At 40.2% G+C, this 12305-nt stretch overlaps 1 protein-coding gene across 4 annotated transcripts in view; it reads left to right on the top strand.

Moving 5' to 3' along the window:
• syngap1a (synaptic Ras GTPase activating protein 1a) overlaps nt 1–12305 on the top strand; it is a 49986-nt gene that overhangs the window by 18340 nt on the left and 19341 nt on the right. For all 4 annotated transcript variants that reach the window (XM_028964566.1, XM_028964565.1, XM_028964567.1 and 1 more), the window contains 6 exons: nt 3737–3858; nt 4013–4166; nt 5011–5109; nt 6165–6404; nt 11329–11664; nt 11803–11947. In XM_028964566.1, the coding sequence (XP_028820399.1) occupies nt 3737–3858; nt 4013–4166; nt 5011–5109; nt 6165–6404; nt 11329–11664; nt 11803–11947 (1096 nt within the window). The remainder of the gene's footprint in view (nt 1–3736; nt 3859–4012; nt 4167–5010; nt 5110–6164; nt 6405–11328; nt 11665–11802; nt 11948–12305) is intronic.

The following is a 12305-nucleotide window of genomic DNA, read 5'->3' as shown; positions in this document are numbered from 1 at the left end:
AATGGGAAAAAATCAGTACAACACTACATGGCTAAATGACTTTAGTTTTGTCTGAGTTTTTTAATGGATCTCACTTGTTTTTTTAAAACAGTAAATCGCTGTATATCTACATAATACAATGTTTTATTGGAAGAATAGGTATTTTACGCCACTGTTTTAGAAAACCCCTCTTAAGTGGTGAATTGTGGCAGTTTTAGCACTCTGTAAAACCTTTCCCTCCCTGTCTCGCTTCCCACAACTTTCCACATGCAGCTGAGTTGGCAACTGATGCATCGGAAGCAAAGGCTTTCAGGCAATAAACGTCAATAAATAAAACGCAAATATTTCTTCAGTCAATGCAGTCGTTTGGCCAAACACGTTGATTTTAGTAATAAAAAAGTCTGCATTATATGAGAGGTTTAGAGTGTCGGGTGTTATCATGTGCCACATATGGACTAAATTCATCCTAGTTTCACCCCACACACGTTGCCATTGTACATCATTCATAAACTGCCCACATCCTTAAAGTCTATAGGGTTTAGTCTATTTATTGCACTAATATCGCATTTTCACACAATTTGTATTGTGTGTTGCTGTTCGGAATATCACAAAGGACCAGGCAATCGTAAATGGTCCAAGAGTTTTGAAAAAGCAGGCCTGCATGTAGTCTACCATGTAATGTGCCGAAAAACACCACGTGTTTGAAGAACGAGCTTTTAAACCATGTCTCCTCGTCAAGATCCATTTGCCACTTCACTGATAATATGTCACAGACTGCCGCTCAGGCAGAGGAGGAGACGAGCCATCGCATGGGCGAGACGTGAGGGGTATTGTGCTCACCAGGCTCTCTCAATGCTATCAAATTAGCACCATTAGCACCCAACATGTCGATTCTGAGATGCATCCATTTGCAGAGCGGCTGCACCATACCATGTTTCAGGCCAATCATTTAACGCCTGCTGTTTCAGGACCGTCTGTGTTTCGCATCCAGCCATCTAGCCAGCTTGTGGCGTAGTGGGTAAGGAAGCGGAACCGTAATGTGAAGGTTGCCGGTTCGAATCCCAAGCCGCTGAGCAAAGTACCGTCCTTACACACGGCTTCCCGGGCGCCTTTCATGGCTGCCCACTGCTCACTAAGGGTGATGGTTAAATACAGAGAACACATTGCGTTGTGTCACTGTGTGCTGTGCTTGCTGTACATCATAATGACAATCACTTCACAAAAAAAAAAAAAAAATAACAATGATACTCAGGCAGTAACTGATAGTAAAAATCACTCTTGGATTTTTTTTTATTGATTTTTTTTTCCATGATCGTTTGTAAGAGTATCAGTAGCAACGCTGCTGGCCTCGCCTCCACCAGTTGACACAAAACTTCACACAACCGCTGCTGCTGGCCTTCACGAGCAGTTTTACTTGAGAATGTCTTTTAAGACATGTCACCTATATTTCATAAAGCAGCAGTATTTCTAGCATTTCTAGTAAATATGTACCAAAAAAGTTTTATAGCCTATAAATCCAAGATATTCCTTTTTGATAGACGATAGAGACCAGGTGGCCAGTGTGCACCACTGAATCAGAGTGTGACTGCATTTTAAACAGGCTAATAATAATGTGCATGCTTTAATTAGCTTGTGTGGGGGCATGTGATGTTTCATTGTTAATGCTATTATTCACACTGTCCACTGTCCAAACGGCATTTTGTACCAAATGGTTAACTGCTTGTCAGAAACAGGAGTTATATCTTTCATACATTGTATGGTTGCTAAAAATAAGACATTAATAGCCACAACTTTTCATTGTCTTTGGAAATTAACGAACTCGTTGAGCCCTTTTTATGCTCTGCGGCACAGTTTTGGTGTCCCAGTAGCTAATAACAGTATATGTTCCCTTCACACCGACGGGGGTAAGTTAAGGTTAAGTAGTCGCTGTGGCTCAGGCTCATTATATTTTTACGGTGGGTCACATTTCTTTTCCCCAGCAACTGACTGGATAGCTGGCTAGGTGGCCCGCTTGGAGTGAGATGACAGCAAATGACAGCAAATTGTGTGAAAGATATTAGAACTAGAGAGAATGTTGTCTTTTGTACATTCACACCTATCTTTGAGAGCCAGAGACAAAGTACAGACCTGTCGTCCCATCTGTCAAATAATTCCTATTGTCACTTGTCTCACAAAACCATTTTTCTTCATTTTAGACCATGCTGTCGTAGTTTGTTGGTCTAGAAATAACATGTTAAAGTCTACAGTCTTTAGTCTCATTTTAAAACAATGTGCATTTTTACATCTTCCATTGTAACATTGGTGCAGTTGTGTTGGTAAACTCCACAGAAGAAAAGCAGGCTGTTCTCGGTTATGCTGAACCACATTATACTGGGGCCGTGACCGTGATTCAAAATAGGGTCGACAGAGAGAAGAAACTCCAAAACAGCAAAGTCAGCGTTCTGACCTCAGATGCATTGAAATGCAGTGGCATGTCTCAAATAAGGCAGAAGAAGAAATATACTAAGTGAGCCATATTTATATAGAAACTTAGACCATATTACCACTCTGTCACTTTCTGATTTGGAAGTACAGTGCGAAGTACAGTTTAGGTTTCTGACAGACTATTTCTGGTCAGCCATCTCTATTTAGATAGTTTAGGTTGTAATTTCCTAAATATATTCACATTGTCAGGGGTTGGGTGATATATTGGAAAAATATTATATTGTTGATAGTATTTTTCACACCTGTCTAAATGTAGTACTGTGCAAAAAGTTAAAATAAAAAATGTTAAAAATTAATTTCATGCAATTAAAAAAAGGGATGTTTTGCAAATATGAATTTACACATGATGTAAACACATTTACACATTTTAATTGTGAAATATTGTGAAACTGTTAGAATGAATTTTTTTGCAAGTTTACATTTATGGTTGACTTGTTGTCTACATAAAATTTTTTGGTATTCCTGCTTTTCCCTATAAGTATGCAGTAAAAGGATGGTCCCTGGTTTATAATATTCACTCATGCTTGTTTAAGCACATTTCAGCTGATTTGCATCTTTACTTGGATTACAAAATCATTGTCACGTGTTTATAGAATACATTAAATCAGATTAGGACATAACATTTTAGGGAATTTACAGTCAGAATGAACCACAACTCTGAGACATTTACATTTATCAGACGCCCTTATCCAGAGCGACTTACGATCAGGAGTTTCAGGGACAGTCCCCCCCTGGAGACACTCAGGGTTAAGTGTCTTGCTCAGGGACACAATGCTAGTAAGTAAACCACCCTGAGAAGTACACATCAGAAAGAGGCACATCAGATTGCTTGCAAAATAAGTTTGAATCAAGTCCCTCCGCCTTTTTTTTAATTTAATTTCTCGTAGTTGCATACACGTCGTTGCAGGTAAGTAACTTCATGAAAGTTTGGCCAAATCACGACCAGTGTGTGCTGGAACCCTCAACAGTGCCGTTGCAGGGCTGCTCTGTTTGCTAGCTCAGAGACTGAGTGGGTAGCAGTATGGGTGATTCACCCCTTGCAGAAAAAGAAATGTCAAATGTTGAAACTTGAAATAGGGCGACTATTTATGGTCCGGTGCAATCCTTTAGAAATCACCTAATGCAGAAAAGGCGCTGCATATTCTATTTCTGTCACTCTAAATCCAAATGAAATGCGTTGTGTGCAGTTTTTTTTCTAAATAACGTGGTTGTGAAACACGTGAGGTTTTCTGTACTTTTGTCTGAAAATAAAGCACCCTGCTTTGCCCAACAGAGCTTCCTCAGTCGACGGTTGAAGAGCTCCATCAAAAGGGCAAAGAGCCAACCTAAGCTAGACCGCACAAGCAGCTTCCGCAACATGATTCTGCCCCGCTTCCGCAGTGCTGATCAAGAAAGGTGAGGTTCCATCTATGTCATGCCGTGTTTTCACGGACATCACTGTACCCCTTAAGTTCTGATCTGGACGTATATGGTTAACTCTAGCACCTTCTGCCTGACTTAGCGAATGGAAAAGTTGTCCTTTCGGTGACGTTACTTTTCCCCTTCACAGGACACGGCTGATGCAGAGTTTCAAGGAGTCCCATTCCCACGAGTCCCTTCTCTCGCCCAGCAGTGCCGCAGAGGCGCTTGACCTTACGCTGGATGAGGATGCAATTATTAAGCCTGTGCACTCCAGTATTCTCGGACAGGAATACTGCTTTGAGGTGGGTAGCGACGTGAATTGTTCTTTACACTGTAGATAACAGATACCTGCTGTGGCTCTGAAGATATTTCCAGATCGAAGTTCTAATTTGAATTTGAATAGAAGGAAGCAAATATGGAAGCAGTATTGGTGAATCTCAGTTCACATTTACAACACGTAGCAGACGCCCTTCTCCAGAGCGACTTACAATCAGTAATTACAGGGACAGTCCCTCCCTGGAGACACTCAGGGTTAAGTGTCTTCATTTATTTTATTAAATTCATTTATCCATTTATACAGCACTTTTAAATGATATAAAATATATTTTTAAAACATATAAAAGCAATAAATAGAGTGACAATGTAAGATTCAATGAACGAATAATAAACTGTATGCAAGTGTTAGAAAACTGTGTATCATCCTCGACCAGCTTTTTTGAGCAGCTTTCTAAAACCACAGTAGTTTGATGGCCTCAATTAAAAGATCAGAAAGATATGGTCTCCATTATGGTCTCTATTAAGACTTTCACAATCCAACATTAACACCTTAAAATAAATTCTAAAAGTGAAGCCAGAACTGTAGTAATATGGTCATGCCTTTTGATAGGGGTCAAAATGTGGACAACCTGCAAGCGATGAAGTCTGATCTAGACTGATGAACAGGGAGTTACATTAATCTTACATTACTGAGGAGCGTCTTGCTCAGAGATGCAGTGTTAGAAAGTGGGGCTTCAACCTGTGACTTTGTGGTTTTTGCATACCTGTGAACTTAAGGCAGCAAATTGCATGGTTCAGAGTTCATTATATAAGTTATAGAAATGTTATGCAAACGTTTATCAGCATTTCTCCTCTTGGAAACGACTTTAGGTGATAACATCTTCAGGAACTAAGTGTTTTGCTTGCCGCTCAGCTGCTGAGAGGGACAAATGGATTGAGAATCTGCAACGGGCCATCAAACCCAACAAGGTAAAAAAAAAAAAAGATTTTAAAGATTGTCTTGATAATACTCGCTTGATATTACATTTCTGATTCATTAGATGATATATTTACTACATATATTACATTAGAATGTGTTTATAGCTGGTGATAGCTACTTTAATCATTTGTTGTCTTTAGGATATATGTAAGATTATGTTACAGACTGTACAGGGCCTGATTTACTAAGATCCCGAATCTCAGACATATGAAATAGGAGTAGCAAATGCACACTGTTGTTAAATAAGTATAGATTCATAAATGTCTCGAAGGACACCCACAGTGACCGTACAATGGGGAGAATTCAGCTAATGAAGGAGTCCTTCTGTCCTTCTGATGACCATACCAGGTCTATGTACAAGAACAGCGAGAATTTCATTGTATGACGTTCCAAGGGAAAAAATGTTGTACGGATTGAAAGATGTTGCAGGTCAGCATTACTCCTATTGGAAATGACTTCAGGTGATATCATCTTCAGGAATTATACTGTATTATATCATCACAGTGTCACTCACTTGCCCTGGCGAGCTTCAGCCACCAGGGGGATGTATGAGACATTTGGGAAAATTGAACCCATAGGGTTTGATTTATTGCTTGTCCATGTTCACGTGTGCCTCCTTATTTTATCATCTGGTCTCACTTGTGCCTTGTTTGCTCCTCATCCATTATATAGTTTTTCAGTTTCCTTACTTGCTTAGTATTTGCTAGTTGTTTGTTTGGCATCCAGCTTGTTGGGGCCAAGTCCCCTTTTTTTCCATTTAAATAAAGTTACTTTGTCCCTACCTCCTTGTGGATCCTTGACACAGTAAATCATCAGCGATTGCATAACAGCAAGCACATTCTTATGTAATGTAATATATACAGTAAATATAGCATCTATTCGATTAGAAATGTAATATAAACTGAGTATTTGTTGGACCACTTCTGTTGGTCTGGTGTGCCCAAGCTAAAAAGAAAATCTTTATAAATGTCTTAAGATTTTGTTCAGGGGTGTGCAATAAATCAGCAATGAAGAACCGATGAACAAATGTTTCACAATCTTCTAGGACAACAGTCGTCGAGTTGAAAATGTGCTTAAGTTGTGGATCATCGAGGCTCGTGATCTGCCAGCCAAGAAGCGCTATTACTGCGAGCTGTGTCTGGATGACATGTTATACGCACGGACCACCAGCAAACTACGCACCGACACTGTCTTTTGGGGAGAGCACTTTGAGTTTAACAATGTTCCTGCCATCCGGAGCTTACGGCTCCACCTCTACAAGGAGACAGACAAGAAGAGACGCAAGGTGTGTGTCAACTCTACTCCTACAGTTTAATGTTTCTCAGGAATTTCTCGCTGAAGCCTCTAGCTATCTCTTTATAAATTACTGAATCATTGCGACCTTGATATACTCGAAACATATAATACAGATTTTGTTTAATATTGTTAAAACAATAAACTTTATCTTAGTTGTCATTCATTTTAGGTTGAGTTACATAGACAAATTATAAATGAAACAAACTTTAATTATGTTTGGGCATGTGATGTATTTGATGCACATTTTCAAAAGAACTAAAAATCTGGGAGTTCTGGGTGACAAAAATTATTACACATCAAGACTTCTTCAAGATACAACGAACTACCAAGCTATCTTGTTTTCTGTAAATACACTTTATATAAATTCTGAGGATGCTTTTGACATTACACGCTGTAAACGGGCCAAGCGCGATGGAATCCGACCCGACAAGTACAGCCTTCTTTGCGCGCTATGAGCACTAGACTAATACATAATCTAATACATAATTTAAAACATAATCGCCCATTTGATCTGTCTCGTAATAATTAAAACTCACCATCAGTGTATTTTTTTCGGTGGCCGAGAATTGTAAATTAAACTAACATCTCTTTTAAAAATGTTATATTCACTATAACAAATGCACAACATGCGAAATTCTTTTACCAATCACCAAAACTAATTTTGGTACTATAGACTGGAAGTTCCTGTTTGCTGACCATTCATCTACCGGGCAAGCCCGACCCCAATTTTGAGCGTGACTAAAATTGTAGAAATTGAGTCAAACCCATCAGATTAGGGTCAAAGCTCTTAACACATAGCACTGTGCTTAGAGGTAGTTTGAGAACAGTGCCATTAATTGCTTGCCTTTGTATAGACTTGTATAGAAGCACCACTGATGTATATACAGTTCAGGCCAAAAGTTTGGACACACCTTCTCATTCAATGTGTTGTCTCTATTTTCATGACCATTTACGTTGGTAGATTCTCACTGAAGGCATCAAAACTATGAATGAACACATGTGGAGTTCTGTACTTAACAAAAAAAAGGGGAAATAACTGAAAACGTGTTTTATATTCTAGTTTCTTTGCTCTGATTACTGCTTTGCACACTCTTGGCATTCTCTCGATGATCAGGTGACGATGAGGTCGTCACCTGAAATGCTTCTCCAACAGTCTTGAAGGAGTTCCCAGAGGTGTTTAGCACTTGTTGGGGTCCAGCTCACCCCAAACCATCTGGATTGGGTTCAGGTCCGGTGACTGTGGAGACCAGGTCTCCACTTTTTGTTGTGTACAGACCTCCACATGTGTTCATTCATAGTTTTGATGCCTTCAGTGTGAATCTACCAACGTAAATGCTCATGAAAATAAAGAAAACACATTGAATGAGAAGGTGTGTCCAACCTTTTAGTCTGTATTGTATATGCATTTCAGCTCCACCCATCCTACATTCTGCCCATCCAAGTAGTCAGTAAACAATTCTGCTGTTTTCCTCGCCAGACTTTAACTCTGCACTTGAAGGCCAATTAAACGCATGTTCAGCTACTTTCACATTTGACAACTGACAGTTTGGGATGTTTTCGCTCTGATGAACTATGCGCGGTATTTTTTGCCGTCCTCCTGCTAAATTGGCCTTGTGTCTTACGTCTGTATTCATGCTGCCAGTTATAAAATACAAGAAGCAGCCGAGCATACCCAAACCACCGCTTCCGCCAGGCTTTACTGAAGCTCAGTGCTCACTACAGTGATTGGCTGTTCCAGGCTTTTCTCCAAACTTTACTCTTTTCATCACTTCGATATGGTTATTTTAGTCCTATCTGTCTTGAAAAAAACTTTTTTTCTTTTTTTTGGCCAAACCCCATCTGTTCCTGCCATTGCTGATTAGCCTACACTCCTCCTCACGTCATCGACGTTTGGAGCTTTTGTTCTCTGTGAAGACTTATCGAATGATAGCCACATAATTGTACCCACAATTGCAGTTTCATTGATGTTGGACTTTTTTTTGGTTATAATGGTTGTTGTAGTCGACCTATTTTTTAAAATATGCGGTCCTCAAGTGCCATTACTTTTTACACCATCTGTAATTCCACTGAATTAGTGAGATGCCTTGTTGTAAGGCATTGGTTTACAGTGGAGTGGAGTTGAGCTGAGTAAATGCAGGATATCGTCAGTTAAGGACTGCGATTGCCTTCTCCTGTCTTTGAAGTCTTGAAAGGAAAATTATCCCCAATTATCATTATGCCAAAGTACAGATTTCAGGGAAGTACAGCCTCCGTCTTAAAAACTGAAACATACAATAAATCTCCAGTAACATAATCTTAATGATTTCCAATATATAATCTTAATTATGGAATCCACCAGTCACCTTAGACAAAATTACAATTTACTCAAGGGTCAAGCATATTCAAAAAGGGTTGGGACACTGATACCCACGACCCGGTTGAAATATCATGTTAAGGAGATGAAGGACCAAGCGCAAGTTTAAAAACTCTGTGGTCTGGGAAGTGACCAGTTGGGCACAGAAGGCCATCTCTCTTGTGCTGTTTTTGCAATTTTGGAACCAGTGGCTCAGTTTTCCATGGCCCTAATGCAAGCAATGAACCGGCCCCTTAACTTTGCTGCTGTAGTTGCAAGAACCTGTGACGTCACAAATATTCAGTAGCTTTAGAAGGGAACATGGTGGAGAGCCAAAGTTCAGTAACATGGTGCACTGAAGAAATGAAAGCTCTTCTAGCTATATGGACGTCCACAGACATTCAACAAAAATTAAAAAAGTGCACTAAGAGAATGTGTATGAAGTTCCAGGCTTCTCACAAACAACCGAATTGTCATCAAGCTAAAAATAACAGGGAAAGACAACAGGGACCAAAAAGAACGGGCTAATGTAAAAGTGCTGGGATTCGGTGCTGTGATTTCTGTTTTGTGGGCATGACCTGTGACATATTATCATGCAGCTCCCGCTGAGCTCCTGTCCGAGGTCCTGTCTAGGACCGGGACCTGGCACCAGCACCGGTGTAGTCGAAATGAGGTAATTGGGGCTTGGGCCCTGACCCTGCCATCCTCTCTTCAGGATTCAGGGTATCGGGCCCACACCGCTCTTCTCCCTTGCCCCCCTTTGCGGCTAGATCGGCCATCCAGACCTTTGCCTTGTGAATCAGGGACTGGAGAGCAAGGCCAGGTACTAGAGGATCAGATGCATTTGGAAAGAACTGCTTTATAACACCAGCACTAAAAAAAAATGTTGAAAGGAAACATCTAAAGAGAAAATCTAAAACCTTTATTCAAGTACAAACATATTTGATTGAATTGTATAACTGTTTGATTGCTCCTCCTTGAACCGTCACCCTATCGTGGTGGCGGAGTTTGAAAGCCCTAATGATCCTAGGAGCTATGTTGTCTGGGGCACTTGGTGCCCCTGGTAGGGTCTCCCATGACAAATTGGTCTTAGGTAAACGGTGAGGCAAACAACGGCTCAGAAGACCTTTCATGGAAGGAAGAACAAAGAGCAAGTGTACCCGGCCAGGAGGGTTACCGGGGTCCCACCCTGGAGCCAGGCCTGGGGTTGGGGCCTGTGAGTGAGCGCCTGGTGGCCTAACCGGATACATGGGCTCATCCAACTGTGAACCCACCACCAGCAGGAGGACCATGAAGGGTCCGGTGGAATGTGGATCGGGTGGCAGACCGAGGCGGGAGCTTTGGCAGTCTGATCCCTAGACAAGACAAAAAGACGAAGACTGTTTGACTGGAGCTAACATTAAATTGCTAATTTGACTAATAAAGGAGGATCTAATCTTACTAGATATCTTTAATAAACTAAAAAACAAAAAATAACAGTGGCTATTAAGTGACTTACAACATGGAATTACGATGTTTTCAAATGATTCATTTTTGAACTAATAAATCCCTCCAGGTTATAACATGGAAAGAGAGGCTTTGTCATGACACAAAGCTGGAGTCTCATTGCTGCATAAAGTTTGAAAGCATTTGAAGTTTGTTTTAGTGCTTGTATCATTCTTCTTAAGACCGTGTGTGCATTGGGTGTGAAAGCATTCCAAGCCTAGCTGTTCTGCACTGTAGAACGTTTCACTTGCCATTTCTGTAGTTCTCAAACCGTGAAATACAAAAATGACATTTTCTGTATGTTTAAACCAATAAATCCCCTTCCAGATTGCTGATGGTCTGCAAGCCTTCACAGTCCAGCGTTATCCAGCATAACACGCTATTCTTCTAAGGTTAATTAGCTAGAAGAAACTATTTCGAGTGTAAGGCCTGAGCAGATTTGCGTTGTCTGACTTCACCTCAGGATGTACATTTAGGACCTGGGAAATAAATCTTTGCACTGACTGATACATTTGAATCACATTGTCTTATTAATTCACATTGCCATGCTGTTTTTATACAGCATGCCGCATCTTGCATAGTGTCTGCTTCCAGACACTATGCAACTCTAATTGTGTGAGGAGAGGGTGCTACTTCGAAGGTAATTTACCGGCAGCAAAGCGGTTTCGCTATGGAAAATATGCAGGAAAACGAATGCAATGCAATGCAAATGAATTGTAGTCATGCAATCGGTAGGTGACTTGGAGAAGGACTTTTTTTTTTTCAGATTGTAGACTGTTCAGATTTAATGAAACCTTAATTTAATACATCAGGGTTCCATGTTCTAACAATAAAGTGTAGCCAAAACTCAATTCAATTATTAAAAGATTAATGATGATGAAATATGTGTTTCCCATCATAATAAATGCTTCAAAAAGCATGCGTTCACCCAAAACATATATTCATTAATAAAAAAAACATATAAATAATAGAAATAAAGAAAATAAAATTTAAACAATGAGGCTCTTCTAATTGAAATATGATTAAAAAAAAAAACATCAGCTTTTTAAACTCATATGATACTGCACTGAATGCTGGTTTTGCCACTATTGTCTAGGAGAAGAACACATACCTTGGTCTGGTCAGCATTCCCATCTCCAGCATCACTGGGAGACAGTTTGTGGAGCAGTGGTACCCAATCATCCAACCCAGCGTCCTCTCTAAGGGCGGCGCCATGGGGAGTGGCAAAGTCATCAATGCCTGCTTGCGTGTCAAATCCCGGTACCAGACTATGAGCATCTTGCCCATGGAGCTCTACAAAGAGTTTGCAGAGTATGTTACCAATAATTACCATACACTGTGTACTGTTCTGGAGCCAGTGCTCAGCGTGAAGAGTAAAGAGGAAGTGGCATGCGCCTTGGTACACATTCTTCAGAGCACCGGGAAAGCTAAGGTACTTCTCATATCTATTCCAGCAGCATTGGGCATATGGCATTTTTTTCCCACAGTGATATTTTTTAATCTAGTATTTTGTCCACCCATGATCCTGCGTACAATGTTCATGCCCTGAACTGGAACTCTGTTTTGGCAGGACTTCCTGTCAGACATGGCAATGAATGAGGTGGACCGATTCATTGACCATGAGCATCTCATCTTCAGGGAGAACACTCTGGCCACCAAAGCCATAGAGGAGTACCTCAAGTTAATTGGGCACAGGTACCTCAAGGATGCTATTGGTAAGACAATTTGATATTGCTCATGCTCATTAGGTTTGTGAAATGAATAAGTATTAAAGACTTTTCACAGTATGAATGATCACTTCACCTCTATGTGCACTAATTTTAATGTAGTGTCCCCAAAGATAGCAAAATGTTATAGACATCTATCATCCATTATTGAATTTTCCTGAATATTATTGTAATTAGATGACTTGGAGAATGCCAAATATGTTTTTTTTTTCTTTCAAGATTAATGGCAAATGGCAAATTTGAAGCAATTTGTATCATGAGATGCACTTGAATCCTGGTATGCTTTTGTGCACAGAAGGTCTAAATGCCTTTTATATATGAAAGAAAGGCAATGCAGATGTCCTTA

The sequence above is a fragment of the Denticeps clupeoides genome, chromosome 20 (assembly GCF_900700375.1).
Source record: "Denticeps clupeoides chromosome 20, fDenClu1.1, whole genome shotgun sequence".
Classification (NCBI taxonomy): Eukaryota; Metazoa; Chordata; class Actinopteri; order Clupeiformes; family Denticipitidae; genus Denticeps; species Denticeps clupeoides.
This window is presented reverse-complemented; position numbering and strand designations above follow the sequence as displayed.